The following is a 26402-nucleotide window of genomic DNA, read 5'->3' as shown; positions in this document are numbered from 1 at the left end:
TCACTGGTCCACTAAATCTGGGGGAGGAGGGATAAGATCCCGTGGGTTCAGCCGTGCCACCAGGCAAACATCATAGCTGTCGTGCATGAGGACATTGACGGCCACCACATTCCACTGGTTCTCCCAGGGATCCAGCTCGAGGATCTCTTTGGTGATAACTTCATGACGAGCTGGAAAACAGAAGCAACAACGGCAGAAATCAGGAGTCAAGTCAAGCTGGACCAAAGAGGTTTGTGCAGTTATGATGATGACTGCTCTGCAAGGTGGCAATGAAAAGGGAGTTTCTGTGGTAGTAACAGCTACACCATTCAAAGGATGTGTGAGATGTCGACATGAATGAAGTAGTGCAGATGGAGATCTGCACAGTGTATTCAGTCCTCATACTCTGGTTTCAGGTGCAGCTGCAGGGACAAAAGCATCAAGTGCTCCATCCTGGTACAAGTATGCAGGCGGCATTTCATTGTGCAGCCAGTTGTCAAAAGCCTGTCTTCTAGAGGTAGTGTATTGCCTATTGTTAATGAGTACACCTATGTGCAGCATGTTGTCCTTCCTTTCCCCCAAGTAAAACACAGCTCCCATGCTGCTGGAAGCACTCCAATACTATGGCTTGTGTGCAAAGTCTGGACATCCTGTGATTTGGGAAGAAATAAACACAGAAAGAAACCTCCAGGGCTTCAAATGCCCTTTAGCCAAAGCACTGAGGAATTTGTCATGAACAGTCAGGTTAAAAGAATTCCCTTAAATCACAGCTGAGCTCAAGACAAGCATCGTTTTACTGAGACTAGCAAATAAGAAAGACTCGCCATGCAGCAGAGCCATAGCTGTCAAGCAGCAGTGCTATATTAAACTCACACAAACACAAAATCTTCCTTTGCTAACAAAAGTCCTGAACTCTCCAACACTTGTTACTCAAAGCCAAGTTCTCGCCTAAAAATAAAAGGTGTCTAAGAGTGCCTTTCATTTCTGCTCCCTTCTAATCTTGAAGCTGATTTCTCACAGCAAGTAAGCTTAGTCTAAGCTTGTCTTGCTTTGAGCTAAGGACACACATAGAATCATAGAATAGTTCGGGTTGGAAAGGACCTTAAGATCATCCAGTTCCAACCCCCCTGCAATGGGCAGGGACACCTCACACTAAACCATATCACCCAAGGCTTCATCCAACCTGGCCTTGAACACTGCCAGGGATGGAGCATTCACAACCTCCATAGGCAACCCATTGCTGTCAGCTTCCTTCTGATGAATTTCTGGACAGATTGTATTAAAAGACAGGTTTCTGAGATTTCAAAGCCCTGACAGGTCCCAGGTACCAGGATAAGAATCATCATAGCAAGAAACATTGAACACTCAGCACTGATTTATGAATCCAGGATATCACGAGAGTGGTGATAGGCTGAACTTCACCGGTTCCCATTCAGCTATCCCTTCTAGAAAGCTTCTTTAAAAACCCAAACAGCCACCAACCCTGTCCTTCATATCTGTGGACTTCATCTCCTTTGGACACTGTCCTTTTGTGGAACAAACAGCGAAGGACTGAAGGGGAGGAGAAGAGTGAAACACAGGAGAGCACCCATCAGCACACATTGCTTTTGATGCTGGGACCACAGAGCACACATGCCTCCAGAGGACAGCCACCCTGAGGGTTTAGTACCCCTAAGGTAGTGCTGTTGTGGTTTAGGTTCCATGATTTCAGGATTTACCTTGATCTAAACAGTCCTTGTCCCATTTCTTTCTGCTGTTCACAGAGCGTGAAACAACGGTCACGATGGCTTGTTTATGGCACCTGGATGTTAAAGGATAAGAATAATAGTAATAACAAAAGATGGGAAGGCTGCTGTCTTCCCTCTTGGTGGGTGTAAAGTGCTCATAACACACTTCCATGTGAGGAGAGGAGGTCTGACTGAAGCTGCAGACAAATAGCACGTGCCAGTGCCAGTAAAGAGCTGATTTCTGTTGGACCCTGCAAGTGAACAGGTTTTTCCTAAGAGGCAAACGCAGAGGCACAAACAGACCTAAGCTGTGACACGGGAGGCTCCAGTCCTGTATTGGTTATCAGATCATCTCCTTTACACAATGAATTTTGATGCCTGCATTTTCTTTGGCACAGATGATGACAAAAACAAGACAATCAGGGGGGGAAAATATATCCAGTGCTGGAACTGAGACCTTCTGTGGGTGATTGCAACACTTGACAAGGGAAAATCACAATTAAAACATCAAAAGGTAGGTTTAACAACCCTTCCTTAAAGCCTTGCTGTGTTTTTTCCTGGCCTTGATGACTCCCAACCCCTCATGTCCCTCATTTCCCTTTTCTGTGGGATGCTGTAACTGGGTTTGTTCCATGCTACAAATTCTGCTTCCCAGCACATGGAAACTAACCCTAGTTAGTGCCTAACCCTTGGGAGATAATGGGAGGATGTTGCTGGAAAAAGAGAAGCAATCATTTCTCTCATCTTATCTTGTTGAACATGAAAGGAGGCAGCACCCTTTGGATGAGAAAGTTCATGTGAGGAAAAGCACTGCTTGAAATAGGCATCCTCCAGAAAAAACACATCCCAATTACATCCCCCTTTCTTTTTTAAAGAGAAATGAGTCAAAGGACCTCAGTCCTGAAGCCTGTTTCCTTCTCCCCTTCTTGGTTAGGGCAACAGAAAGGATAATATTTTTCAAAGAGTACACCACCTTTGATTCCAGCTGTAATGTTGGATCTGAGCTTTCATCCCAATACGCAGTTTTAAGGTGGAAGACACAAAGAATTCCGTATTCTAACTCATTGGTTCAACCTATTCAATTGCCTCTATCTTCTTTTCTAAGGCACTATCTTAGCAGCTGGTTTTGCTTATAGGAGAATAATGTCACATCTACAACAAGAATGACACAGATTACCTGCTTAAAAAGCCAGCCCTCAGACCCCCCTGCCGTACACAGCGTTATTCTGCATCACTTGCCAGACAACCACCTCAGCTGATGAAAGGATTTCCCTCCTATCCAAAAGCTTTCAGTTTTCCCTACAAATCAAGGCAGCATTTTTGTTCACCTCCTTGTTTGATCCTGAGAGGTTTTAGGAGCCTTCACATTGTGTTTTCCTGCAAGGGCATTAAACCACTTGATGTTAGAATCATTCGGGCAGTACAAACCTAACCCTAATGCAGAACCTTTTCAAGCAATAGGACAGTGTTTCTAACAAGCTGGTTTACTCTTCTTCAGGCAAGGACAAGGCTAGAGCAGTGTAGGGAACATGAATTCCAGCCTACGTTTATCCCCATGGGGAATTGCGGCATGTTAAAAGAAAGCCAGAGCTCTTTTGGCAGAGGTATGCCTCTTCAGTGTACGAGTGCAGACTGAAGGCTAACACAGAGCCTACGAACCATCTTTTCCCAGCGAAAGAACTGGAGTTATACCTGAAAGTGTTTAATTTATAAATGCTAAGATTGTATTTCATATATGCAAGTACATAGAGGGCTGAAGGCAAAATGGGCCTCATCTGTAAATTCTCTATTCTATATATTCGCTCTAAACAAAACACTTTCCCACAGGTTTTTTGTATGAAATTATTCCTTGAATGTGTGGAAAAACCCCAGCAAAATGCTGGATTTGCACTGACTGCCTGCACAGACACACAACCCTGCTTTCCCTACAAGGTTTATGATTCACTCCCCAGATACAGCCAGTCTTCATTCCATTGCTGCAAGTTTTCTCCTGCCATTGGAATCAGGATTGACCATAAATCAGCGTGAAACATTCTTGGAAAGACCCCGCTACGACTGCAGGCAACAAATACTTGATCTGCTCTTTTGGCTTTATATGTTAACTGCATTCCAGTTGTGATTTGGAGGGTGGAGGAACAACTTCCCATGTGAACCTTTATTACCACTTTTGGGCTTTTTTGACTGTGCTTTCTCTCTTTTATTTGGAACCAAACATACAGATACAATTATTAGATTCGGGGTTGGGAGGGTTAAAGGGGGGCAGATGCTAAAGTATTAAGCAACATACTTAACAGGTAGGAAATCCATAGGTCATCCAGGACTATTAACCATGCAGCTATTAGGTTTGTTAGCCAAGACAAATAAACCCACTCTCTGATAGCTTGTTTAGTGTCCAGAGAATTGAACTCAAATACAGGCATGTTGAATTTTAGTTCAATGGAGTTAAATCTGGCTCTATCTTTTTTCACCATCAATCAACTTATAAAAGACACCAAACCTGTTGTGGTTGAACTGTTAACTGCCTGCTCTGCTTTTTCCATGGGAAAAAAGGACTGGAACATAATGAGGTGTTTGTCCACAGTCCCCACAATGTATATTCAGATGCTTCTTGTACTGGCTTCCCCACTTCTTGTCACCCAAAGGCCACCCCAGAGCTGCCTTGAAGCAGTTCAGCTGCTGCTGCTGGTTTGTACTGGGTTTTGCACACCATTATCTGTACAAGAGAATGATTTTAAGCATATGGGACTGGCCTCTGCTACTTATCTCTCTTGCCACTAATAGCTGCTTTCATAATTACATGATATGGAGTTAGGTGACTTGGGAATTCACGTTTGTGTTGCAATGGGCTAAAAGCGCATTTAGATCATTACCACCAGATGTCCTGCCTCCTCATTTGCTGTAGGAAAAGGAATAAGTTCATCAAGTCCATGGCCTTCTGTCTTATTTTTGTGTGTGAGCTGCCCTTTCGCTCCACCAGCCCTGCTAGCATAACACAGCGAGCATCCCTTTGGGGTCAAGTACATCCATCATCTGTGCCTGTGGGCAGGAGCAGGCAGAGAATACACAGGAGAGGGGAACCTGCCTTGGCTGTTTAACATGAGGGCCAGCCTTCATGATGCTGTGTCAAGGCAGCGTATCCCAGGCACAGCAAAAGCTGGGAGGCAGGTTGGGGCTTGAATTTACAACTGTGGCAACTTACTGTCTTCAGAGCACCTGCATGGAGTGAGGCAAGAGATTGACTCCCATAGCCAGAACCTCTGTCCTCGTGTTCTGCTGTGTCATTGTTCAGGAACATGGCTTCATGATCCTCCCGTTCACTCACAAATTGATATATGTTAAAATTAATATACATTTTCTATATTAAATTAATTATCTTAATATATAATTAATGTATCAGTACATTAATATTAATATCACTATATTAATATAATTATTTTATTTATAACATAATTATATTATAACATATAAAATAATATATTATATAATTATATTATAAATAATGTAATTAATTTGTTAATTATATATATAAAAAAAGAATAGGATGGTCTACAGAAAGGAACCTCTAGTTCAGTTACTTCAGCTGTTTTTCTTGGGACTGATTTTGCTGTTGTTCATAGGGATGACCTCATTCAGATATAATCTGACAAGCACTGCCCCTCCTTGTGCTGCAGGTGATGGCAGGATCACAGATCACCACAGCAGGATCAGTCCCTTGGAGTCAATGCACCATTGATACGAGTAAGAACTGAAAAGATCAGAATCAGAATGACCCATCTCAGACCATCCTGAGATACTGTTTCTAACTGCCTTGCAATGGGTTAATACATTATTAATTGAGGATTTCAAGCATGTTTAGACTATGTGCATGACAGGCAGTTATGATCACAATAGAAGATGTTATACATGGCTACAAGCCATGTTTCTAAACAACCTGCTGACCTCTTCAGCAATTAATTAGAACGCATAAAAATATCAATTAATCACTCATTAACCCTTTATAAACCGTGAGTCTTCCTAAGCAGCAGGACTGAAGTGCTAACATGATGCTGTCACCCAGCAGGTTGAACGTGGATCTAAAGCGAGCAGATGCTGCTCCCCATCTATTCCCTGACCTGCACTGGATTTATTCCCATCAGCGAGGTCGTGGCTAATAAGCAGGGTAAATGGGCTGCCCTTCCCAGGGAGGTCTCTCCTGCTCTCTCCCACTGGAGGAGAATTAGGCAAAAGGTCAGGTAGCATTTTTGGGGCTGGAGAGACGTGGCAGAGCTTAACACCGGGACCCTGAACCCTTCCATTGGGGGGGCATTTATCCTAATGGTAACAACTGTGGGCAAGAGAACTTTAATTATTCATTGCTGCCCAGTAAATGCTAAAAGAGGGAAACAAACAGTGTTGCAGATAGGCAGCCCGGGCTTTGCTCCTCTGCTTTATTTAGCTGGGAACATGGGAAGGTGCTGGAGAAACAGGTTTTGTTCCAATCCTTCAACCCCCAAACTTCACAAGTGCAGTATTTACTGTGCCAGACTCCTTAATACGTCTAAATTTAATTTGATTCCAGTAATGTTCCATAACCACTATAATAAAAAACAAGCACTAGAATGATTCTCCATCTAAATCACATAATGGAGGAGACTAGAGGGAGCAGCCTTTCTGGGAGATTAGTCAAAATAAATAACTATTAAGCTAGTCCACTGTCAGGAGGGGATGGTGTGGAGATACAAACTCATTAGCTCAGCTGGAATACAGTAATTACTACACAGTTCTGCCGCAAGCAGTGCTGCTCTATTACAATGTATGGATTGCAGTTTATGGAAATGAGGACGTTCATGCAAATGAGGAGGAAGAGAAAACAAATATAGGGTAAATAGATATCTCATTTGTAGAGGCAGAATGGCACAGCTTGTAGGACCCAGTGTCACTATCCCCTGTATTGGCTATCAGTCGCAAACACAAAATGGAGTTTCTTGCATGCTGAGTTCAATTGATATTTCTTCCATTCCTCCTTCCTCTGACTGTAACACCCCTTCAATGAAAAGTTAAGTTCTGCTTGGTGTTATAAAGCACTAACTAACAGAACGGTGTTGCGCAGCCCCGGTCCCACACATGATGCTAAACACAGCACCGAGTTTCTCAACACATACAGTAGGGAAGCAGTACATTTATCTTCTCTGCTATAAACCACATTTGGAGGGATATGGCAAAATTTCCAGTTCAGAGAAAGACAGCTCTACATCAAGTGCCATTAGCTGACAAAATCATTAGACTTTAAGTGCATACCTACTAAACATTTCCTATTTTGCATTGAGGTGGGAGCAGAAACCAGCCCCCTCCTGGCTCCATCTCTTCTCCAGACTGAACCCCCCAGGTCCCTCAGCCGTTCCCCATCACCCCTCTGCTCCAGGCCCTGCACCAGCTCCATTGCTATTCTCTGGCCACACTCCAGCACCTCAATGTCTCTACTGTAGTGAGGGCCCCAGAGCTGAACACAGGATTCAATGGGCAGCCTCATCAGTGCCCAGCACAGGAGGACAACCACTGCCCTGGTCCTGCTGGTCACAGCAGCACTGATACAGGCCAGGATGCATCACATTAAAAAACCCAATCAACTCTGTGTTTGGATTTATTAATTCAAATCTGGGAAACAGGCAGCTGGACCAACACCTATGATCTGAAACTAAACAAAGGTATGAACCCCAGCCCCCAGAAACAGGCTACAAGATCCACTTTAGTGCAGTAACAACACAAAGTCAACCAACACGTGCCTCCACAGGCTGACAGCAGATGACACAGCCCCAGGAGTCAGGCACACAGCCTTGCTTTCATTATTTTCACCAGAAAAAAAGGTATTTATAACACTAAGAAGCAGTCAAAAAGAAAGGGAACCCGAGCTGACAGGCATTTTCCAAGCACGTGTGATGCTGCACACCTGAAGAACTGCTCCCCACCTCCTTAAGGGAGGAGCACTAATGAGGATGCTTCTGCACCTCACTAGGCAGTGTTAACAGCTGTCAGCCTGCACAGGGGGCAGGGTTAGTCCTATGGAAAGGCAAAGGAAATAAGCCATGTCAGTGGGAACATTGTGCAGTGAGGCTGCTGCAATGGTTGGTTTAAACCCCATAGTTACAGCAGGAAACAGCACTGTATCCTAACAGTAGAGAGCTGGAGCTGATTGTCAGGGACAAGCAGATTAATGGTTCCTATTTGCCATAATGGTTTTATGGAAAACAAGCCAAGTTGTATAAACTACGATGAACTTCTGCAGGTTTTGCTGAGGAAACAAATTCAAACCAAGCAGAAGTTATTTTTTTGGGTACTTATCGTGATCATAAGAACATTTGTCAGCAGTGATACAACACAGAGGTCTCAGAGCGGGTTCTCCCAGCTAACCATACACACCAAGCTCCTTATGTGTTTAGCTTCGGTGAGTCAGGTTAGAATCCCTCATTTCCTGATCAAAACACAGAGCAGTAAGAGACAAGGGAGGTCCTCAGGGTTCATGAATTGCCTTCAGGTCTTTCAAAGCAGATGCAAAGCACCAAGGACCTGAATCTCCTTCTGGCAGTGTCTTTGCTTCTCCATGTGCTGCAGGGAGCCTGGGGTCCCCAAATTCTTAGTGTAGGCAGTCCAGACAAGTGTCTAAACTTCAGCTGAACTAATCCCCTTTCCTCTTTCGAGGCCAGGCTTTGAGCAAGCTCCTAAACTTGAGGAATCCTCAGCAGGGGCAGCCCTGCAGGCTGTGTTTACCAACAGAGCTCAACACTGGACAGCATTCCTTGTAGATCAGAGGAAGCCTGGACACACTTTGGAGCCCAGGCATCCTTTAGAGAGGCTGTGCTCTGCATTACTGCCCTCAGGTGACTTCCCTATGGAGACTTTAAGTAGCTGCAGCTTCTCTTCCTCTGCTCCTCGGGATGCTGTTGAGGCTGCACCACTTGTCCTCTTTTAAACAGACAAGGATTCGGGAAAGGCAATATACATGGGGTGGGAATCCTGCTACCACAGGCTTTCAAGAGGCACATCAGACTCAATATGTAGCCAAGCAGTACTCATCTATTCATCCAAATTGAAAGCCCTTTGAGCAGTTGACAGCTGCTTTTCAGCTTTATGTTCGTGTGCAGCCTCTCTGGTCTCTAATAACCCGTTCAGGTCAATACTTGTGCAGGAAGGCATAGAGAGCATGGCACATATAAGTAAAATTAAGGTTTGACAATGTCCTTAGGAGGTCAGTGTTCGTGCTGCTGGAGCAAGAGTGGGTTTAAACAAATGTAAAGGCAAGTTGAGAATCAGAGTTGGATCTATAGCACAGATGGAGCTGGTGCCAGCCCCTTATACCCATTGGCTAAGACTGCCCATTGCAGCAGTGATTTTGGCTTATTTTCTTCCTTTGAGAAGCCCTCACTCTTCAGTGCTTCCAGCAGCCCTCCAGCAGGCAGAAACCCCAGAGGCTACAGCTGGGCCTTCAGCTTGTTCCAAAACCTCCTCTTGGTTGAAACTAAATTAGAATGCTTTGTAAAACTGGAATATCCTCTTGTCTGCATCCCTCACAAAACCCAAAGGGACATGCCAAGAAACCCTAAAGACTAAAACCAAACAAGCACATTCCAAAATAACCCGATTCGCGATAAAGCAGCAGCACACGCTGTTCCAGGAATATCCTGAAGCTGCTGAGCAGCTGTAATTGCAGGAAGAGCAGAGTCAAGCCATCCTAAGTTCTCTTATGGCAGAAATCATGGTTTGGGTTGGAAGAGACCTTGAAGCTCATCCAGCTCCAACCCCTGCCACAGGCAGGGACACCTTCCACTACAGCAGCTTGCTCCAAGCCCCATCCAGCCTGGCCTTGATAATAAATGCCTTTTCTCTGTCCACCCTTCACCCCCAAAGACCAGATCAGCTTGGGAGAGCTCTTTCAGGATGCAGAGAGCACAGGGCCAGGGACAGAAGCAGCCAGAGAACCTCTTTAGGTCCAGCATGTGGACTCTAGCCATCTTTTTCTTGATGATGGTAGCTAGAAATGTATTGCCATAAAGATTTAGAAAGCCTTTTTGCTTTAATAACTTGAAAGTCACATTAAGAAACCTGTCATTAAGACACAGCTTCCTCTCAACCCCTCAAGCATGCGACTACATCTGAATCATTACAGTTGACAGTGAGAATCTTATTTTGGCTCCCTTGTTAATGGATCATAACAATGCGTAACCACACAATTACATACTATTTCTTCACTGGTATACAAAATGCACATGTAGGGGGTCAGAATCCGGGTTGCACAGGTAACCGCAAAACTGGCATTTTCCAACCTCGACTTCTTGTTTTCCAATCTAAATAACGCTTTTAGGGCAGTGGAATTCTATATATAATTATATAGAGTGCACTAGTACCATCGTGAATGGGGACCCCATTGAGCTGGCATTATACAGGAGATATGGTAGACAGGAGATGGCTGTCTTGAAATACAGAGGGGCACTTTCAGCCTCTCCCAGCACTACCGCTCTTCAGACGTGACTCAGTGACAGCACGTGGTGGGATTTTGCAGCGTGTGTTTTTATTGCTCTGAAGGTTCTTTGTGCAGGAAACCTCGTGCTGATCTGTTAGTCATCCTGAATGAAATTGCTTCATTTGCCAGTGCAAATGATCATAGAATTCTTTCGGTTGGAAAAGATTTTCAAGGTCATCAAGGCCAACCATTCACCCAGCACTGAGAGCTCCACCACTAAACCATGTCCCTAAGCACCACCTGTACATCTTTCAAATCCCTCCAGGGATGGTGACTCCATCACCACCCTGGGCAGCCTGTTGAGATTTGTACCCACTAACCTGAGCATTTCTTGTAGTGCTGCTAAGAAAGAGACAAATACGATGACAGAGTGTTTGCTATGGAAACACAGTGATGTGTCACAGCCATAATAGCTCTGAGGTCACAGAACTTCCATCAGAAGAACAGGCTTGGTAGAGAGCTGCCATACAAATGCTTCCAGGAAGCGGCTTCCTCAAAGAGTAACACATGAAGAGAGAGGGAAGGTGAGTTGTGAACTAGATGAAAATCATCAGTCTAAAATAACAGCAGCTTTAGGGATTGTTATACAAGTCAGTCAGCGCAACTGGGGTCAGTGCAGTGCAAAGAATACATCACCTGGTGATGCCACGTGGGCAACAACGAACCTGACATGGCATTTATTAGCAGTGGATAATGCATCTGTATTGCTGCTTTCTCCTAGAAAGGGAACTGGGGTGCCAGCAGAGGAGTTTAAGTGTGCCTGTTTTGAGACTCTTTACATTTATGATGAAAGAAACACTGCTTAGCAGTACTAGAGATTCAGATAGAGCTAAGAACAGCCAGAAGGAAGACTTACAAGAAGAAAGGTGGCCATGGGGCTAGAATTACTTACAACTCACCAGATGTGGAATTTTAGTCTCTTTGTATCTCAGTTCCCTACCTGAAGTACCCATTAAATACACAAGCTTTTTCAACACAGATCAAGAAAAGCATGTAAGTAAACAGGCAAAGCCAGGTAGCTTGTCTAAGGACAGATGGATAACACCTTCATCTTCAACAAATATACCCAAGTTCTTTAATGTCCATAACACACTAAGCTCCTGATCTCAGTAGCTCTGGATGTAAATCCAGCAGAATCCCAATGAGGCTGGAGAAGTTTAGTGCAGACCAGAAACATCCTTAATTTTTCATGTTCTGATAAGGAAAAAAGCAAAGGGCAAGCAGAACACAATTCATATTGACATTGGGAGCTGGGAGTCCAAAGGGCTGAATCAGCTCTGGGGTTCCAGGGCATGCCAGTGCCGCTTGACAGGGTTGATCGGTCATCAGGTCAGTGTGTGTACAGTGACACCGATTCCAGCTACACAGAGAACATCAGACTCATCTTAGTACCTGCTCCATGAAATCCTCCACAGAGGTAGAGCTTCCCTTCCACGGCACCAGCGCTGGTGGAGTTTGTTCGCAAGGAGAGGAGGGGATAGGGCATGGGAGGTCCATCCCTCCAGAAGTCTCCATCAGGGTTATAAATCTCCACTGCATCAAGACACTTCCGCGTCTGTCCTCTGTCGCGACCGAGGCATCCGATTCCTCCTGCGAAAGACACACAGGTCAAATACAGCAGTCCCAGGCTCTGCTGAAAGAGACATCACTGGCAGCATCACTTCTGTGTGCATGTCCTCACCTCCCTTCCTTCCTTTTCCCTTTTGCAGCTCCAGAAACTCGTGAGAAATAAACTCAAAGCAGAAGGTACCACACGTTATATACAGACATTGAAGCAAGATCCTCTCTGAAGCCTTGTACCAAAGGAAGGGCAAGCAACATGTCTTCAAAATGTGAAGGTATTTTGTCTTGTTCTCTGCCTATATAGTAGAAACTGTCATGACCACTTGTTCTGGGTGCTGGACAAACTGCTTTAGCATTTATTTGCAATGAAAAAAACCCTGTGTTCTAAGTACCAATAGTGGATTTCACCCAACAGCCACCTGGGTTTGTTCCTTACTTGCCTTCAATAAGAGAAAAAGATTACACCCATTTCTGAAAGGAAATCAGCTTCCAGAAACAAACCCATCCAATGTGCAGGAATGCCAGCTGAGTTACCTGTGATGAGCCCTGCTGCTGAAGGGCGATGCTCAAAGTCTGTGGACAGGATTAAAACAGATCCCAGGTTTCATGTGCTGGGGCAGCATGCGACAGGCTGCAGCCATACCCAAAGTCTCAGCAAACACTGGAACCACCATACACTGGAACCAGTGTGAATGCTGGCATTCCAAATCCTTTCCTGTGATCAAATCCAGCTTTGGAATTCACAGCCCCTGCTTCTCAAGAATTAACAAAATGGACACAATACCCTGTAATGAGCACTGCTGGCTTGCTGAAGCTGTTCTTTTGTGCATATGTGTGTGACCACTTTTAGATCTAAAATGACTGCAATACAGAAGCAGTTTCCAGTTGGAGCCTTGCTTCCCAGATACACGTGTAGGACTGCTCACTTGTGCAAATCCAAAATGCATTACATGGCATGTCATTATGCCTTTGCATATATAAATGGAAGAGCTGCAAGTGTAACCTCTGCAAGGCTGGTGCAGCTGCTTTTAAAACCTATTGCCCCTAGTGCTGTGAGGCTGATCTGCGAGAGAAATGAGCCCCTGGTGCTACAGGCTTTACTTGCATGTGGATTACCATCTACCTTTTAGTATGGGCTGTATTTCTTCAATCTTATCTGCATTCTCCAGAGGTATTTGCAAGAGGCAACTGCACGTGAATGGGGACCACAGTGCTCCAGATTTGCCATCACTGTATCCCTGATCTGTGTTTTAGAATAGGGTAAAGATAAAAGCAGTTATCCCTGCATCAGAGCGGAACAACCAGAAGCAAATTTGCTGTCCATTATCACTAGCAGGAAGCTTTCCTCCCTCTGAAGTTAACAGCATTTGGTTCAGTTCAATATTTGAACCTGAAAACCTTCACTGGGTTTGGTTTTCAGCTCTTTTTTCATGCACAACAAATCTTTACTTGCCCTAATACCCACCAGCAAGGTCCTAGCAGTTTGTATTAGGTTCTCCTAATCTTAAACAAGTTCTCATTACTAGCTCAACACCCCCAGCTGAGCAGCATTTGCTCTTATGGGCTCTTCCTCGGCGGCTGGATTCTCCACAGGGAAGTGAGAAGAGCAATGATTGAAGTCATGGAATTATGCTAATCATTTCCATGGCCAAAAGGGAGCTGTGTGCATCCCCATGCTGAGCCTTTCTTGCAGCAAATTCTCACTAAACTATTTCTTATGACTGTTTAGAAACAAGAATAACATTCAGATCTAGACCTATTGATTATTGTATTGTACTCAGACTTTTACCTATTACTCTTTATGTCAGGAGCGTTATCCTCTTCTCTGCAGCATTCTCCACCACTCCTTAATAGGTTATAAGAGAGGTGCCACTTTAAGGACAGGAGACTGCCCTTGAATTCCCCTAAATTAACCAAGGAAATGTGAAAGAGCTAATCAGAGTTTCTGACTAAGGCAATTTATTGCTTTTCACAACCTTTCTGATTCCACAGCATCCTTTGGTAAAATCAGAGCAAGACAGTTTGCTGCCAGGATGCTGGCACTCTACCCAGTGCAGTGTGATATAGAAAATGATACTCAAGGCAGTTTTAACTGGGAACCAATAATGCTAATGCTCCCAACAGATTAATCTGATCTGTTCAGGAGACAGTTCAGTGGTGCCAAAGACAGGCTGCTGCTGGCTATCAAGCCAGCCTATTTTACATTAGCCCAGGTGTTGCTGTACACCATGAGGAATATGCACTCACCCATAATAAAACTCTTCATATGAAGAATAAGAAAGCATCTTGTGCAGTCAGAGGAAAGGATGGTACCAGTTAGTGAATGCATTTGGCATGTCAGAGTCAAACAGAAACAGCTTTGCTGATTGCTACTATATTTCAAGTGGACAAAATGCCCCAGAACTCTTCTAGAGCCATAATCACTGTTTATTTCTTAGTGTATTTTTATTGCCTGGTTCTAAATTGAGTAGCTGTGGGGTATGGTAGCCTCAAAACAGCAGAAATAATCAGGTACGATGCAACACAGGCAGTGACTTCCTCCAATATATTCCCAATTGCGGGTTCATGGAGACATTCAGCTGCCAATCCAGGGATCTGACCCGTACCAGTTTTAGTGCATGAGAAGAAACACGCTGAGGAGTAATTTTTTCATGACCTATTGGAGTATCTTTAGAGAGATTTAAGAGCTGCCACACCTCAAAGGGTTTGTGGCATGGTCACTGGGTAGCTTAAGCAGCTTAAACATAACCTGCTTTAATGCTGCCATTATCACAGATCTGAAGCTACAAGCTCTTTTATTTACACCCTCTGCAGTTGTTTCAGATAAATGCAATTTCATGTGCAATTTACAACAGGGGCAAAGCCAAGTTCTCAGCCAATAGGAAGTCAGAAGGAAAAAAAGAGGGGAGCAAAGTTTCATTTTCAAGCTCGAAAAAACACTAGTCTGAAAAATAAGAAATTAAGAATTCCAATCTCCTCTTCCAAAGCAATGCTAACCCTGAAATATTGCTAACAAAGGAATCTGAGGATATTAGACTCTGCTTCGCTGCGCTCCCAGCCACAGTAGTTGAGAAATACTGCTGTGAGACAACACTTTTATTCCCCTACGGAGGCTGATGTCTCAGGCCTCTTCCCAAAGAACTGAACACACAAATCAGGAAGAAAACTCAAAATCTCAGCTTTACATCAATTCACATCCGCAGCAGAGTGGAGGCACCTCACGTTACCACCACCATCCATCACACACAGTGTAAATACCGTGTGAGGCATCAAGTTGGCAGATAGAAACTTGCTGTGTCAGACAATTCCGGTTGCTTTGTGCTGCACCCCTCAGGACTCCAGATCATCCTGTCCCACCGGCTGCTTCATTCAGGTTTCCAAAAGCATTAGGAGTGCAAGGGGAGACATTTTACAGCACAGACCATAAGAATTGCCTTTATTTCTTGTTCTCTGGCTACACCAGCTGAACAAGTGAGTTCATACTCTGCTCCCAAAGGAACCCCTACATAGAAAGGGAATAACCTTTAGGATGCTAAGGAAGAGTGCAGTGTAGAGCTCTGCCCTCTTAGCTGACTTTAGGTCACTTGGGGGAGCCTCTTGAGCCAGGCAGCCCTCCAGAGCTATGGATGGGGTCATTAAAGCACAAGTGCTGTGTCACAGCCTCCCAGAAGCCCTGACAGGTACCCAAAGGGCAGCAGTCACTATTCCCATGCCCATTCCATGACGGAATCTGGGGAGGGTCCTGCATTAAGCCACACTCCCCTATCTCATCACAACCAGAGCAGGTGAATTCATCACCACCTAGCTTAGTTCTCTGCAAAAAGCCCAGTTACACATCCTCAGTGCAGGGGGAAGATGGATTTCTCACTAGGAGATTTGAACATTCCTGTCATTTGCACATTGATCACACCAGAGGATTTAACCCCCGAAACACAGCCTTGCCCCCTCCCCTTACCAATGCACCCTTTCAGCACATTAGGCTTTTCACACAATGCACTTTTTCCCTGGGAGATGTTTCAGATGCCACCGAAGGAGTAAAAAAAGCCAGCGAAGCCACCTTTGTGTTCCCAAAGCCATTAATGCTTGAGAGCTTTTCTTATCACGGCTGGATGATTCCACAATCAAACATACTTTCAAGGGCACTCTGCAAGCAGCAGTTCTAATGGACTTTAAATTTAACATGGAGCTCCATTAGCAAAATAAATATATAAATAAAATACATGATCTTTATTAAGTAATCAGGATAGAGGAGCCTTTGAAGCAAGAAGGCAGAGCAGCGTAGGTGATGCGATCAATGCATCACCAGAATCCCAATGAGGAAGGGCTCTGTGTCCTGCTGTGCCCACACACTGCTCGTAGCTGGCTGAAGGCAAAACAGATCACTTTGGAGAGGTCAGCTGCCTCTCCCTCACCCCACCCTCATCAGAGAGGACTGAATGCAATGTGAGTCACAGGAGTTCCAATAACAGAACAGCCTCCCAACACCTGAGGGGGAATGGCAGTAAAGTGGCAAAGAGTCACTGGCAATCATTAGTTCAGGAGGTGCAAAGGAAGTAAGTGCCTTAGCTATAGCTGTGTATTTCTATAGGAGCAAGGTTGACGTGCAGGTGTATATAAAGAGATAAGGAACATTCCAACCTATGTGTGCTCCTGCTCGTGGAAGGGGAGTTGCAACGAGGTGAACTTTGAGGTCCTAAACCATTCTGGGATTCTATGAACCCAGCAACTTTACCCACATCACTGCTACCTGTTGAAGCAGGCAGTAACACAGAGCAGTTGCACTCCCAAGTCTCCTTCACACCAAGTTCATATGCAGCTACATTTGTCAGCCAGCTGAGTCCCACATGGACAATTCCCCCCCTCCAGAATAGGCACCAGATCCAAGTCTAGATTGCTCCCTGCACAAGCAGGGGGGCTGGTCAAAATGACACCTACAGGGTGGCTGGTGGTCCAGGTAGGACTGAAAAGAGGTTGTGTACTCCACTGAGTGGAGCAGGGTGGTGGGAACCTCTGAACATCAGACTTGACATCATTTAATTTGGTTTCTCCCACTAGCAGACACCTGAAACTTGCCATGAACTACAGCCTCTCAGCAAGGGCAGTGCATTGGGGAGCAACAAGAACAGAACTGCTTCCAAAGGAAAGGTGGCTCAGGGAGCAAACTCACCTTCAGGGCTCAGCTCCACACAGCCAGAAGCAGGCAATTGCAGAAAACCCTACCCACAGTTCTCAGGCAAAGGCAAAGTGATGAGAAAGACCTGATCCCCCTCAAGCCTGCCTTTAAATGATGCTCCTGGACCTATGGGCAGAGGGTGTGGGTGGAGTTCCCAGGTGATGCTGGTCAGGATGCTCAAGATCTGTTAGTGCCCTCAGGGCACTGGGACCATAGCTCTTTATCATGTCGTTGAATCACAGATCACAAACCCCAGCAACATGTATTCTTCCTATTGCTCTTTGAATTTTTATCAAAAGAACCTGGGAAAAGGGTGGGGGGAAAAAGCAACAGTAATTCCCCAATAAGCAAGTGAAATCTAAGCCTTGCTTCTCATAGAACAATTCACTGTTAGATTGATTTCTGGATGCACAATGGATTTAATAGTGCTAATCTCTCATGCAATGTTTCCCTTCATTACTCTTCAGTAGCACTCAAGCTGAGAGGCTCAGCACTGATGCTGGGCTCTCATCCCTGCAAAGCAGGGCTGGTGCCTGGGGAAAGGAGGGAGCCATAAACGAGAAGCACTGTCATCCTTTACTAACACATTGCCCAGCAGATGAGGTAATGCAGCTTGTAGAAGGCATGAGGGCAAAGGATTGGTTAGAAGCAGGGCTGAAGAAACAAAAGATTTTCTTCCTAAACATGGTCAGTGCTTTGGTTCCAGCCCCTTTTCACCTCTAATTCCTTGCTCTCATTTCCGTTGATAACCCCTAAATCAGTAGCGGGCATTTCTGATCTCCTTTATCACACCAGAGTTTTTGCCTTTTCTGCTCCTCCCTGCACATGGGCACTCTGGAGGCTGTTGCACAGGTGTGACAGAGCAGGATCAGGCCCACGAGCTGCTGCTTGCCAGAACTCCAAAGCATATTTATAGGCATGTTTATTTTAGAAGAAGGTGCTATTCAAACGCACAGTTAATACCCAAGCAGGAAAGTGAAAACGTCTCCTTCCAGCCCTTCACACACACACTTTCCTTGCCAGAGGGATCCCAAAGCACATACTCAAACAGGTATTTTATGATTGTGGCATTCAGGATTTAATCAAACCCCATTTAACCTTTTACAACTTCTCAAAGAAGCGCTTAGCAAGATCCCAGGGGGAAAACGAGAAGCTGTAAGAGGTGAGATGCCAGGCTAAGGAGGATAAAGAAAAGTTCCTTGTTCCTAAATCCCCCAATGGGCTTTCTCATTAACATCCTTCTATATGTTCTTATTTATAAAGCAGGAATTATATGACATGAAAACACTCATGGGTAAAGCTGTCATGGTGATACAACAGTGTTTACCAGTGACCTGCATTTCAGGATGCTTTAACAGAAGCTAATGACTATGGCATTCCAACTGATTTATGTGGGTAAATTTTCCCAATTTGCGTGTTGGCTATAGGAAGTTTTCAGAGGCTGAGCTGGAAAGGATATTTTTTGAAGCAAGAGATTAAAATGTGTGACCTTAAATAGAGCCCTCCCATCTGGTTTGCTTCCAGAAGTGTCTCAATTACCCCTGTCATTAAGAACACAATACCACTCTTTCTTGGGCTTTCCAACCAATATAGTTATGTTCCTGGGAAAAGATGGAGAGAAAGAGCTATGGCCATCAACTGGGATGAATAGGAGAAAGGACTTTGAGCCTTAGGAAATGCTGTTCATTTACTTTATGAGGATTATGTACGCTGTATAAATAGCATGAGAATCTCTAGGAACATTACACGACAAACAGACAATTATACTGCAGGGTTGCTGATTCAGACCCATAGTACAGGTTCCTAAACAATGCTGTTACTCAGACCAAACCCTCTATTTTATTCCTCATTTTTCCTCCATCAGAGTGACTCTAGAATAATTCCATGGAAGTGGCGAGGGTTTTACATGCTGGAGCTGGCAATTAGGCTGGGAAGGGGGTTTTGGACAGTGACTGTGTGCTCTCTGTTCTACGCCAACAGAAATTAACACCTCAAAGGCTGAGTGTCCAAACAAAACTAGCCTAACACAACACAATTGGGACCAGCAGAATACTTACTACAGATTCACATGTATACGGATGAGAGCAACAATTAGACTTGTATATCAGAGTCTGCTACTGCACCTTATTCAACGCTAGTGCTTTGCCTTTTGCTTCAGATTTATGGCAGAAATCATATTCAGAGGCTTTAGAGAGGATGAACTTTCTCTGCAGTGATTTTTCATTTATGCTATGGAGTTCCATCTAATCCCGAATGTGCTGGCACCTGTATGAACTGTACAGGAAGGCAGAGATCCTACCTGAAAGTGCTGACAAACTGCATTTAAGGACTTTGTTTTCCAGAGCTGCTTGGAAGAAGTCTAATTTCTCTGCAGCATCTTTATGTACCAAGTCAGAGCTATGTATTTATTTCATGTTTTTATTCCTGGGAAGCTGGGCCTGGTCATGGGATACACAACTCATCTTGCATTCACCCATTTCCACCTTGCCTCCCTCCCTTCTCCTTCGTCTGCCCCCAGCAGATCTGGATCTTACATAGGTGCAATATACAGGATGCTCACGGAGACTGTGCAGATAAATCTCCACTTCCACCCATACTGTTAAAGGTGGATTTTAAGCAGAGTATTCACAGGTAGAATTTGTTGACAAACCATTTTTGGCTCAGTGTCAGGTTTGTCTTCCCATTAAAAATAAGTTCTAATATTACTTTATTTCCTAAGGAAACAAGACTTGTGCAATTACCCTCCCTACATGTGTGTTCTCTAGCTGCATTTGCATTATTTCCCCTGCCTTTCAGAGCTTTTGCACCTCTTGGCCCGTTTCAACCAAATTTTACAGATTTATGGGCATTAAAGTCCTCTCAAGATTTGTGAAAACAGGCAATCAGGGGTAATTTATAGCACACACGAATACTCCAAAGAAAAGGAGTGTAAAAAGCAAAGTCTATTAATCTGGAACACTAAACATTCCCTTACCTTAAGCTACGTATATTGAGGAAGAAAGAAGTGATGGAGGGGGGAAATAACTTGGGAAAAATGATGCCCATTTAGCCCAACATACACTGTCCTACAGGACTTAGCGCAGGGTGAGATATTTCACTTCGCAGAGGCAAATTGCTGTACAGAAGGACATGTTCAGTGCTATCTGTTCAAAATCTGTTTCCTCTTACCCAAGACATAAATCTCACTGTTGACTACGGCTGTGCTGAAGCGGTATTTGGAGAACTTCATCGGTGCTCTTTCTGTCCATTTGTCTTGGCCTGGGTCGTACCGAAACATTCTGTTGCTTAATCGATCCAGCTCATCGTCAGGCAGATCCATCTGTATGAAATATGACAGCCAGGTAATAATGAACATTGGGAGCCCTCTGCACATGCCTGCATGCAATTAATCACAGCAGACCACTCGGCAGATAAATAACATAAACACATCCATTATAGCAGCAAAGTGATTCATGCTCCCTAGGGTTTAACAGCACCCAGGACTTGTGGCTGGGAGTGCGCTGTGGAAGGCAAAGGAGTAAGATGTCATCTACATCCTGCAGTAATAAAGCTGGGGATTTGAGTTGTAACAATGCAGTCATGGGCCTTCCATGAACCCATCCGTGGGTTCTGCCTGTGGCTGAACATACTTTTTGTCACAAGGCTGCTTCAAAGTCCTAATAATAGAGGGAAAACCAGTCTGATATCTTTCTTCCTGTGAAGGTTGAAATCTATTCCCACTGTTACTCAGCCCATACTGTGATTCTTTCTCCCTGAGGTTCTTTGCTGTCATTTCTCAGGCCTCTCTATACACATAAATTATTCCCAAGCCACTTGTGTGTTTATTTAGTCAGCCTAACTAGAGTAATGTCATTCAACTGCTGTAACGTCAGTAACTTTCATAAGTTCCTATCCCCCCGCTAATCTGTGCTGCCATAATAGTCTTTTAGTACTCCTACTCCTCTTGTTCTCTCTAATCTTCTTCCCCTTTATCTGCTTGTCTTGTACCATGCAGGGAACTCAGATTATGTTTTCTGGGTACAATATTCATGTAAGCAGTAGGCTGTGGGGGGAGGATCCTGACATATTTTGGGATGAAAGGTTTCAGGTAGAGGGAGTGAGGAGGAGAGAATGACTTTGCTTGCCTCTGATGGTGTTCTGTGTGTTCTTGCTGTCTTTGTTATTATTCGTTCCCAAAAGACCTTCCCAACACTAACGGTGTAGGCAAGGTGTAGAAGGCAAACTGGAAAGTAAATGCTTAGTCCTTTGGTTGCTCCCTGTAAGTGCCCAGGGCATGCTCTTTCTCTGTGGTGTGAAACACTGATTTATCCAATGAAAGAGGGGTAAGCTGTGTATTTTCAGCACAGGGTAAGCATTTACTCTGGAGCAGGCACCATTTGACATGCTGTAATATCACATCCTACCTCATTTTCATGGTAATGTTCACCTCAGAGAGCACCCTCTGCTCTTTATGTACAGAAAACATAACACCCAGCAGCCCTTCTCTCTGTCTCAAGGGCCACTTTTAAGAGCTCCCAGTTATCAAGGCTGGAGTCCCTTTGGTTTTTAACTCCGCTGGCATCAGTGAGGCTGGACCAATGCTAAGCCAGAGCAACGCTGCCATGAGTCAAGCCCTTGCCCTCCTAAGCTGTCATTAATGTCGTGGCTTGACTTTGTCTTGTCTTGTTTCAATTACAAAGCTGGAGTGGGATGGGAACATATATTTATCTCTGTCCTGTAATGGACACACACACATTCAGGGCACTCCATCAGTGCTATGTCATTGGTATTTGTTCAGGATTGACAGAACATTCAGTGCTGAGGACAGGGACAGCCCCTGGCTCGAGGAACTGATCTGCTTTCACAGTGCAGCTGTGGTAGCCCCAGCTCTACAATCACTGCATCTGGCAGGTGAGTGGGAGAGCTACCTGGTACCACAAGAACTCAGCGCTCTGCAGTGCTGGTCTTAAACATGCGTGGGCTTGGAGAGCTTTAGCTAATTTGTTCTGATCTCTTCAGGTACATCCTCATCTTAAAAGATAGGGGGTTTAATCTGTTACTGTTAATCTGCTCATCTCAAGCCTATTTGTGCATAACCACAAACATGGATTGTTTCAGATAGCACCGGATGGCAGGTATCCCCTTCAGGCATGTACTGGTTTTTAAAGCCATTCTTGGCTCAATATTCTGACTTCTAAGCCACTTTCCCCCCTTCAAATCTGTCCAGAGATCTATTAAGCAAGACAAAGCTGGCTGTCTGATTTCAACATCCATCCTTGTTATATGACATAGCTTTCAGCTCAGTTTTTTTAACAGATTGTTTCTACATGAAGTGTTTGCCTGTTTTCATCCTTTCAATAGTGAGTTATCCTCACTCAGGTGTTTCACTATCAGAAATACCCTCTGATCTTCCTGTTGTCTCCTTTGGGGATTCCTGCACTCAAAACATCCAAAGTGGTGAAACTCTTTGCTGTATGCATCTCACTTTTCAGTATTTTAAACTGTTATTTATTTCAAGAGAGCACAAACCAATGAGATGTGATGACAGGCTGAACACATTGCTGTTGGCAATAGGATTACAGAAGCTCTTCTTGAGTGTAAATTATCTTGAGTGCTCAAATTTAAGCTGCACTGAGCAGTAAATATGAATGGGCTACATTCTTAACATTAAGATCTTTTGCACTGGGAGCAACTGGAGAGAGCAAGTACTGGTCTTAACATCCATCTTCCTTGTAGCATGGGCCTCTATATTCCCTGCCCTAGTGAACCTGGTGTCTGTGGTCCTGTTGGAAATTCCTGTTGAAACTTTACAAGGCCAAGCACTGCAACTGAAACAAATTAAGGGCTTGATTAAAGGAATCTGTGTTCCAGAGAATACAATATAATGAATGTTAGTTACCCAAGACAGCTTCCTGAGGAATTGAGCTGAACTTTAAATTTCATATATAGATCTGTCCCTGTACTTTACCTTTGTACACACTTCTTGAGACAGGGCTCAGTTAAGGGCCCCTGTGTGATTTAAATACCATCATTTACTGACACCTAAACAAATTAAGAGGATGGTAAATAAGGAAAGGAAAGGCTGGAAGCCATGTTGACACAAGAGATGTGTTTTAAACTCTTGCTCACTGTGCACATCTCTATGAAAGCACAGCCCTTCCTGTGGTTGGTATTTGCAGTGAGGATGGCAAATGATGGACATTATTCTTCTTCATCCTGTTTGCTTTTCCTACAAAAGATATTTAAGCAGAGAAATGGGGCTTTGGGAAACCTGCTCTAGTGGAAGGTATCTTTGCCAGTGGCAGGTGGTTGGAACTGGTTGAGCTTTAAGGTCCTTTCCAACCCAAACCAGCCTGGGATTCTATGATCCATGAATATGAGCAATATATTCTTCTGCTATGATTGATGTATTTTTGCTATGCAAGAAGCACCATAAAATTATCCAACAGAGTTTGTTAGTGCACAAACAAAACAAAATAACTGGCACATGTCTTAACCTGTGGTGTCCATCCACCCACCACATAGAGCTTATTCTTCACTGTCACCACCATGTGGCAGGCTAATGGTACAGGAAGAGGTGCCGTGGTTCTCCAGGTGCCTTGCTCCATGGAATACTTCTCCACACTGTTTGTGACCAGATACTGATTTTTCACTTTCATTTGCCCTCCTATTACATAGAGATCATTACGGATAGTGCCCAGTGCGTAGAGTTCACGTTGCTCGGTGGTGCACAGGCTGTGCCAAAACTGGTTTCCTCGCTGGTGGTATCTGTAGGAAAACCCAAAGCTGTAAATACCCCAGTTCACTGAGATCCCATCAGCTTGTTCTGAGACATTACCCCCTTGATTATCAATGCTGACTCAGACAATGGTGCAATGACAAGAGGAACTTTCTCCTTCACAGAGTAGTTATAAAAGTGAGCCCAATGTTTGCAAGATCAAGCAGTTTTAGCATGAGGAGTCCTAGGCATCCTTTCAAAGATATTAGACCTCCATTAAGATAAGAAGTCCCTTATTTCTGCATGTGCTGCTCAGTCAGTTTTGACTGAACTCGGTGGGAAAATCAAGAGCTCTACACTGCTGAAAATTAGGCCATTTAATTTGCCTCAGTGTGGATTTACTTCCTTAAACTTAGGCATCTGTATCTGAAAATGTTGTCACCATTTCTTAATTTTATCTTTTACCCAGAAAAAGTCTAGTTTTCTTTAAAATGTATGCATCCAAAAAAGACAGGAGTAAAACCAGAATGGGGTTTAGAGCTATCAGTCCCTCTCCTTTAATCTCTGAAGTACTGTCATCAACAGAGAAGTGTATTTTCTCCATCTTACTGGACTCTTTGTGCCATTCACTTGACTCATTTCCCCCTGCTAACAACCTAGAAAAGAGTATCCCACGAAAACACTGAGATTCCCATAATGACAATAGAAAATCCACATACACCGCTGTAGGATCTAATGAAGTTCATTTACACAGAGATGCCACTAAAGCAAATCCTTCTTTGGGGAGGAAAAGACCTCAAGATTTGGTTGAATCTCTATCATTCAGTGCTACGAAGATAAATTGTGACAAATTGGTTAATCGAAACCTCTGGGAAAACTTTCAAGTAAAGAGTGTTTTGTTTAATGGTCTTTTTTGTTCCCAGAAACATTATTTGGATTTCAACTGCTTCAATAATACAGGAATTTCTGATTCAGGGTACACACCTATAAATTTCGATGTTCCTGGTCTTTTGTCTGGACATTTTGGCAGCACTTGCCTCACCTGCCACAATAATATCATTTTTCTCAGTCACGACACCAGTGCAAACATATCCTAAACCCTCCCCATACTTCGGAGAGGAGATGAAGTAAGTCTTCCGTGTCGCAGGAGCATAGCAAAAACTGGCATCTGCGTAACTACCGTGCCTTGACCTAATGCCGAGAGAATTGTTGCCGATGCAGAGTAAGAGGTCAGTGGTCTCCATGCCATAGCGCAGGCTGAGGGAAGGGTGTTTGGAGCGTTTGATGGCTTTCAGTGCTTCCTCAAACATATCATTGCATTCTGAATTGCACAGGATCATTGTGTTCCTTCTCCGGGCTTCCAGCAGAAAGGAAGGGCTGACAAGTACCAGTCGCACTTGCTTTAGGAGCTCAAGGAGGTGCTCTTCACGCGATCTTCTGCTGTGTTTGACCCATCGAATGACAAGGTCCAGAATGTTCTCCTCCCTGGAAATATTCAGATCATCTGATTGTATGAGAGTCAACAGCTGCTGGAATTCAATCTCCAGTATTTCTTCCTGTAGGCTCACCTCAGCAAAATGCTGATACAAATATATCCTCGCCTGATCAGATAGATCTTCTGCCCCAATGTGGCTTGCAAAGTAGTAGATGCCCACACAGTTGGAGGCATCCATGTGGTCCATCATGTACTTCTGACACTGCCCGAAAACCTCTTCCATCTGCATGAAATAGGCAGCGAGTGCAACAGTCTGCACGTTGTGGTTGGTGAGGTGCAGCTCTGCACTGTACATGTAGGTGAGGAGTACGGCCACGCTCTCTGCAGATATGTCATAGAGCACCACTTCCCTTTGGGTGCATTCAACCAAGCCACAGGTAAACATGGCTTTGAAATAGGGACTGAAGGCAGCCAGCACCACCTTATGGCAGGGGAATTTCTCACCTTCTGCAACCAGGACAACGTCAATAATCTCTGACGATTCTTTCATTCTCTTTACTTGTTCCAGTAAAGTCAAGCTGTGGCGCTGCTTTCTTTTCTCCTCGGCCTTATGATCCATGGTTGATCTCCAAACTTGCTGGTTTTAAACCTCAGAATTTAAGGTCTTCATCAGGAATGTTCCTAGAGGTAGAAGCATAATTGTCCAGTAAGAACAAATCATTGGGTAAATGGTGTGTTAATATCAAAAGATGGTCATTCCATAGGGTGACCACCTGATATAAATGTGTAATGCATTAAAAGTTTGTTAAGTTATGGTCTCAGGCTCCAAATCTACAGGACAAAATAAAATGAAAATCAACACTTTAATATGCAATAACACCCCCCCAAGATTTGTGATTATTTAGGGAAAATTAGACTTCTCTTGACTCATGTCATGAATCACCAATACACAACTAAGTTCTTAAGCTGCGGTATAACCACGTTTAAAACACATTGTAAACATGCTGCAAGTTGCTTAGTGAGACTATTCAAATGAGTAACATTCCTCACAGCTTCAATTCTTGAGGGATCAGGGTCTTGTATGGCAGATTGAGCTGGTTTTCTCAAGTCCCAGAAGCACCAAAAGTAGTCTGAGTTTCATTAGAGAAATATGCATCAACACACAACATGAGTGTATGAAATTCTTTGAAACCTTTGGTGCCAAATTAAAAGCCAGGCATGCTTAAAAACCAGCATTGCCTTGATTTTATCAATTCATTCCATATTCCAAGTCTGGGACTACAAGCAACAAATCTGAGAAATGAATCTGGGTTATAAATGGATTTGGAAGACAA

The 26402-nt window shown here is 44.1% G+C and overlaps 1 protein-coding gene across 1 annotated transcript; it reads right to left on the bottom strand.

Moving 5' to 3' along the window:
- KBTBD12 (kelch repeat and BTB domain containing 12) lies at window positions 1-25687 on the bottom strand. The gene is made up of 5 exons (XM_005142232.2): window positions 24618-25687; window positions 23413-23683; window positions 20105-20255; window positions 11593-11790; window positions 1-170 (listed from the first exon to the last, which is right to left on the bottom strand). The coding sequence occupies exons 1-5, from the start codon at window positions 25685-25687 to the stop codon at window positions 1-3; spliced, it is 1860 nt and encodes a 619-aa protein (XP_005142289.2).
- Between the last annotated feature and the right edge of the window lie 715 nt (window positions 25688-26402).

This window comes from Melopsittacus undulatus, chromosome 9 (genome assembly GCF_012275295.1).
Source record: "Melopsittacus undulatus isolate bMelUnd1 chromosome 9, bMelUnd1.mat.Z, whole genome shotgun sequence".
Lineage (NCBI taxonomy): Eukaryota > Metazoa > Chordata > Aves > Psittaciformes > Psittaculidae > Melopsittacus > Melopsittacus undulatus.
This window is presented reverse-complemented; position numbering and strand designations above follow the sequence as displayed.

What these genes read in the sequence shown, in the direction of transcription:
- KBTBD12 (XM_005142232.2), bottom strand. Translation starts at nt 25,687, where the DNA reads ATGGATCATAAGGCCGAGGAGAAAAGAAAGCAGCGCCACAGCTTGACT. An exon ending in AGGAACATCGAAATTTATAG is followed by an intron (nt 23,684 to 24,617) that starts GTGTGTACCCTG and finishes GTTTTCCTACAG; the next exon opens with ATACCACCAGCGAGGAAACC. An exon ending in TGGAGGATTTCATGGAGCAG is followed by an intron (nt 171 to 11,592) that starts GTACTAAGATGA and finishes TCTGTTTTCCAG; the next exon opens with CTCGTCATGAAGTTATCACC.